General features: G+C 35.4%; 1 protein-coding gene across 1 annotated transcript in view; it reads right to left on the bottom strand.

The window, feature by feature from the left end:
* Nucleotides 1-1,097: 1,097 nt before the first annotated feature.
* Nucleotides 1,098-6,205, bottom strand: part of LOC106099750 (EH domain-binding protein 1) — a 22,463-nt gene continuing 17,355 nt past the window's right edge. The window contains exons 14-19 of the mRNA XM_013278397.1: nucleotides 5,768-5,857; nucleotides 4,959-5,090; nucleotides 3,925-4,010; nucleotides 3,337-3,460; nucleotides 2,729-2,793; nucleotides 1,098-2,658 (exon numbers count right to left, since the gene is read on the bottom strand). Of these exons, the coding sequence (XP_013133851.1) occupies nucleotides 2,580-2,658; nucleotides 2,729-2,793; nucleotides 3,337-3,460; nucleotides 3,925-4,010; nucleotides 4,959-5,090; nucleotides 5,768-5,857 (576 nt within the window). The 3' untranslated portion in view covers nucleotides 1,098-2,579. The remainder of the gene's footprint in view (nucleotides 2,659-2,728; nucleotides 2,794-3,336; nucleotides 3,461-3,924; nucleotides 4,011-4,958; nucleotides 5,091-5,767; nucleotides 5,858-6,205) is intronic.

Here is a 6,205-nt window from a genome sequence, read left to right as displayed (position 1 = left end):
GCGGTGTCTTCTGTGATACAAACTTCTACAGGGTGCTGCTTTCACGATACAAGTCCAAATAACATCAAAACTAATACAACAATTACGAACAAATACTAATATTTTTACTAAACAGACCGATTTTAACAGTTCCTTTAATGTACTCAGTTAAATTTAATTAAAAGTTCAAATACACTGAGGTTTTGTGAATTTTATAAGTATTTTTTGTCTAAAATGTTAAAAAGAGTCTGTTAAATAAAAAGGTTACAATTTTAAAATAAGAGCTAGCACCGTTGACTTAACTATCGCACAGCAGTTGTGCGATTGATTGTTTGGCCTATTAAACTGTTTAGTTGCACAACTAAAATCGAGTTCGCTCTATATAAGCTCATAGAAATCTAAGCGAGAAAACAGTTGTGCGATAGTTTAGTCAAAGGTGTGCGTTAAAGTATTTATTGTTGGTATTAGAAACTAGATCTAAGGGTGTATCACTGCTCCGTTTTGGTATATTATTTATATTGAAAACCTATATGGACTAAGGAATATGGAATAGTATTGTAAATTACTAACAAATGCATTAAAATGTTAACATCTTCAGATTATATGCATTTGCAAAGTCTAAATTGGTTTCAGAAGCTGTAGACATTATAACTTGCAATGCTACCATATTCACGTAGTTTTTTTTACAACATGAGTTGGCAAACGAGCAAGCGGCCACGTGAATCCATCAAAATGGCGAAGCGACTGGCCATAGACATCCGCAATTGCAGATGCGTTGCATTAATCGACGGAGACGCATAAAGAGGATATTTCCTCTTCCTATGCGTCTCTTCCACCGTCAAATCCACCCACGTTGTGAGAAAAAAGGGTGGGAAGGAAAAGGGACTAAAGCTGGGACTTCGGCACCACACTCAGTTAACTGGGTTTTAATAGCACTGAAGTTGGAAAATTTATAATAAGGCAAGTTAAACACCAAAACGGTGCAGTTCTCACACGGAAAGCCTTTCAGATATACCTTATATGGAAGAATAGTGCAATTACAAATATATTGAATATCTACATAAATAGATAAATTACAAAAGGCAATGAGATCCCATTTTATTTATAAGGAATTAAACTTATTGTTTTTAAAATAATGCTTGATAACTTAAATTTACATATACATAGTTCATAGGTATAAAATAACTAAGTTAATTTTCGTCACTAAAATTCATAGAAAAATAATAAAATAAGTTGTAACTATTATTTTAATGTTTACTAATTATTTTAACTTTAGAAAAAAAATTACCAAATTATCGATTTTTACTGCTTTTTAGTAAACCAATGATTTTTTTAATAACAGAAATATTATGCAAAAATGAGATATATCTTACACGTATACTCAGATATATAATACATAAGTATATTTAACATAACTTTATGTTAAATCGTTCACGCATTAAAAAACTTCTATTTCAGTCACAATTCATAAGTTTGTTCTGAAAAATATTTCAAAATCACTTTAAAAACGTAAATAACTGTACATAAAGTACATACGTTCCAATAAATAACCAAGTAGTTTTTAAGTTAATGAAAAGCTTTTGTTTTCCCGCCATTTTTAAGTTACAGTGAAGTATGTAAAGCATTTATATGTAAATTAACTATATGTACATTTGTTTTAAATCGACATTGTTTAGTATTGCACAGTTTTTAAGCACCTCGATATAACTGATTGCAAATAGAAAAGAAACTCGGTTCAAATAGTGTGGGGAAATATCGATAGAGGGCGCTCTAAAGTGGTTACAAACAAAATCTGTTTCATCAGAAAATTATTTAGAGAGAATTACTTCGAAAATTGTTGGCATTTTAAATGGAAAATGTTTAACTTATAAAGAAAACTGTTAACTTTATTAGTTTGAATTATGCCAGTTATTATATACATAAAATATAGCATTAATCATACGTCGGCAAGATGACTAATAAAATAAAATATAAATATCAAATTTAAAGTAAAAATTACATTAAATATTTACATTTATAAAAAAACCGCAATATTGAAGTAAACGCGAAGATAATGAACATTATCTATGGCAAATTGTACTTAACATCCACCGACCGGTTTCATTTACAGATTCATTTGAAACTCTTTGGTAAACCTGACAATCCGCCGGCCGCTAAATTATAAACCGACTTGTACTCACAACTTACAACCTAACATCGGTTTAAATACTGCAGAAATGTAGGAACTCGCATTGTCCAAATAGCCAAATGCAGTTTTTAGTAGCGTTTTTCCACACCAAAAATGTCAAGCACAGCCGTCACCTTAAATTATCATATATGCTAATCGAAAAATAATATATTTAACTATATCGTAGGAAACTGAGTATTATCTGTCTCACAAAGGCCGAAACATTTTCCCAAAAACCAAGTAAATGGAAAAAATCACATCACATTAATTTTAGCGCCATCTAGTTTCGACAAACTATAAATTACAACGCCATCTATTATCGTAAAATGAAAACCTTAACATCAACGAATTCCTGATGTGTTTCGTTTAAATCCTATTTTAATATCAGAAAGCCGAGAGATGGCGTTAAATGTGCTTACTTTCTCGACCGTATTCACTGCAGTATACAGTTGTTTTTCCTTTGTATCTCGACATTAGAGAGGTTTCTTTCAATTTCGTCGTCCTCCGCTATCCTGTAAAAACACAAAACAGCTTATATATAATTCACAAAGTATGTAAAACATACAAAATATGTATACTTACGCTTTTTCTTGTTCGTCCATCTCTTGCACTAGTCTATCTCTTTCGTTCACAGCTGACAGTAACTCCTGTAAGTTGAGACAGGAAATTGTAAAACTTTTAGTAACTATAGGAAATGTAGACAGTAAACGGAGGTATTATGTTGGAGGTAGTTGTATAGCTGGAGGTAAATCTGCAGATGAAATGCTAGATATTACAACTTTGGTAAAAAATGGTAAAGTGTCTAACATTGGTGTCGTTGGCAAGGGCGGAGTTATCCTATGATCTGATTAGGTCTAGGATCAGCAATCAATAACATACTTTAATTAGAAATAGTATTTAAATCTGTTTAATAATTTTCCATTCAGTATAAACAGCCCTCCCATACCTCTCCAAATCTTGTATGCTTACTAAGTCGTAAGTGTACGAAATTACATATTGGAGGCGGAGGCGGAGGTATCTGAGGCGAATGTGCCAACAGATGGAGGTGTCGGGATGCGTATGCAGAGGCGAAGGTTTTAGAAGCCTTCAACGTTGATTGTGTCAAAAGATGAAGGTATCAGGAAGTGTCAGCGAGGGTTTCGTAGGCATAGGTGATGGAAGTGTGGAGGCGGAGGTGGAGGTGGAGGTACCTGCAGCAGCAGGCGCTCGCGGCGCTTCTGTCCGGGAGTCTTGCGCCACTCGTCGACAGCCAGCGAGAGACGCAGCTCGCGCGCCAGCAGCTCGCAGCGGCGGCTCAGGTCCTCCTCTTGCTCACTGGAATACAGCACACACTGTATACAAGTACAGTCGGGGAATTTGTAGGTGTGCCACTTCAACAAAAACAAATCGGAAGCAATTTGAATAAGACTGTTATGTAAAATGTCAGTGGCAGTTACTTTTCATTGTTACCTCGTTATCTGCCTAACTCAGTGCTACCTAATTGGTTATTTATACTATTATAAAGAGGAAAGAATTGTTTTTGTATTTTTGTATGTATTGAAATAACTTAAAAACTGGGCTGATTCCAAAAAAAACTTTCACTATTAAAATACTACGTTATCAGTAAGTAACATAGGCTATATTTTTCAATAATTTATCATTTCACGCTAACGAAGTCGCGAGCTTTAGAAAGTGGAATACTGCTGATTTCCCTGACTGTATGTGCAAGTACATGTAAATTTTCAACCTTATTGCATTATCAATATGGTATATTATTGTTATTACAATGTTATACGTACAGTATGTTGAGCTGCATCTGGCGGCGCAGTAACGCGTTCTTCTTGTTCACGAGGTGGAACCACTGCGACATCAGTCTGTCCTCCTCCTGCAACACACGTCACGTATAGTCTCTCTCTGTCGCTCGTCATTAATAGAATTACTGATACAACTAGAAAAGTCTAACAAATAGTAATTTTACTCTACAATACTAAATAATTACTAAATTTCTCAAATAGGAGTTATTGGTCTTTCTACATACAAAATTGATAAATATTTATTTTTAAACAATTAAATACAAAACTATAGTTTAATTTGTAAGGATACCGGGTTATAAGGAGTGCGGGTACAGGCAAGGAATATTTTCTTCCATTTCTTTAGCTGTGGATTATCAAATAAATGTAATTACCTTCTTATTGGCATAACAGTCGTTATCTACAGGGGAGGGGATAAATGGGGAAAGGAAATGAACGAGTAAGCGGCCTGAATCCGCCAAAATGGCAAGCGACAGCCTACTAAATTGACGGAGAAGACTCACATAAAGAGGATATTTCCCCTTCCAACACGTCTCCATCCAACAAATCCATTTTCCTTCCCATCCCTTTCTGTTAAGTCTGACAGGGAAAGAGACTAAAATCAGGCAACCACATCATCAGCGTGTACGCGAAATTACTTCCACTTCACGTCTATCTTCTGTGATATTGCGTTGGCAAGCCTTGCATTGTTAAGATGAAGCGGGCTTTACTACTGGAACATGGCTCTAGAAATGTTTTTTTCTAAAAAGAGGCATAGTCCCTTTCTCTTTGCCACCCATTTCTTATAAGGAGAAGTTGGAAAGGGGAAGTGGATTTGACGGTGGAGATGCATAGAAAGGGGAAATATCTCTTTATGTGCGTCTCCTCCTCCGTCGTTTAAGGGTAGGCAACGCATCTGCAATTGCGGATGTTTATGGGCAGCGGTCGCTTCGCCATTTTGGCGGATTCAGGTATCCTCTTGATTGTTTGCCACCTTATGTTATAAAAGAAAAGTTTGTCTCTGGTAAGTGTCCCGCCTGTACCTCCGTGTTGTCTGCGGACTCCATGACGCGGCGCAGCTGCTTCTCCAGCGCGGCGGCGCGCTCGTCCACGGCGCCCTGCTCGCGCTCCAGCGCCTCCAGCTCGCTCGCTATGTACGACCCCGACTCGTTGCCCTGGACAAGTGGTTATGGCATCTTTTATAGTTCCCCCAAGTTATATAACGATTTTTAAGGCATTTCAATGAATCAGGACGAAAAATCATACTAATATAAATGCGAAAGTTTGTAGCCTAAACGGCTGTACGGATCTCATTTAAATTCGGTATAGTTTGGAACACATAGGCTACTCAATTTTGTTTTTTTTATTCCACACGAAGTCGCCGGCGAAAACTAGTATTGAAAATAATAGTTCTTCAGCTCTCACTTTTTAATTTGGACAGATAACTAACTAACAATGTTTTTGCATTGTAATACACAGTGTTTAATGATTTTTATAAATCTGAAGAAAAAAATAAGACATCGTTTTTGATTTTTTTGAAAAAAAAAAAACTTAAAATCATGATTACTCAAAAATGGGTTACTTTTGTATTAAGCCTAAAAGGGGAAATGATCACAAATGAACCCCTCTATCACCTCTTGGAGGATTTCCTTGAATAACCCTGTACATTTAGACTAGCTGTTTCTGTGCGGCTTCATCCACATAAATTGCCATAACACAGTACACTTTTCGCAATATTTATGAATTCTATATTTGCTCAATCACCAAGCTAGAGTTGTGCTTAATACTTGTCCCCCTTAAAATGTACTATTTATTCCTTCCACTTGTATAGAAGTATAGATAGATGTATAACCTCGTCAGGCGCCAGCCGGTCCACTAGTGCTGTGAAGGATTGCAGCGGAGAACGTCGCGACTCGCTCTCGCCTATGCCTTCGACCACACGCTCTTCTGTAACATAAAATAACATAAAAATAAACTAAAGAACCGTTCAACTTTTAAAAATACGTACATAAATCAATTCAAACATTTATAATCTTTGTAATATAAATGCAATAATGTAGATAACTGTATGTTAGAAGATAACTCCGAAGCGGTTTATGAAATCTATATAAAATTAGTCACATATTAAAAAATTGTATGGAAGAATACATAGGCGTATTATATAATATATAATATATAATACACAGAATTATATAATAATATATGTCGCAGGAAGCTATAAATTGACTGTTGCTTTATGTGTAACAAACTTTATTGTCTTGCGTTTTAATATTGTTTAAGATAAAATTAT

Source organism: Papilio polytes, unplaced genomic scaffold (genome assembly GCF_000836215.1).
Source record: "Papilio polytes unplaced genomic scaffold, Ppol_1.0 DF824325.1, whole genome shotgun sequence".
NCBI classification, from domain to species: Eukaryota; Metazoa; Arthropoda; class Insecta; order Lepidoptera; family Papilionidae; genus Papilio; species Papilio polytes.
Note: the sequence above shows the minus strand (reverse complement) of the source record. Positions and strands in the feature narration are given on the sequence as shown.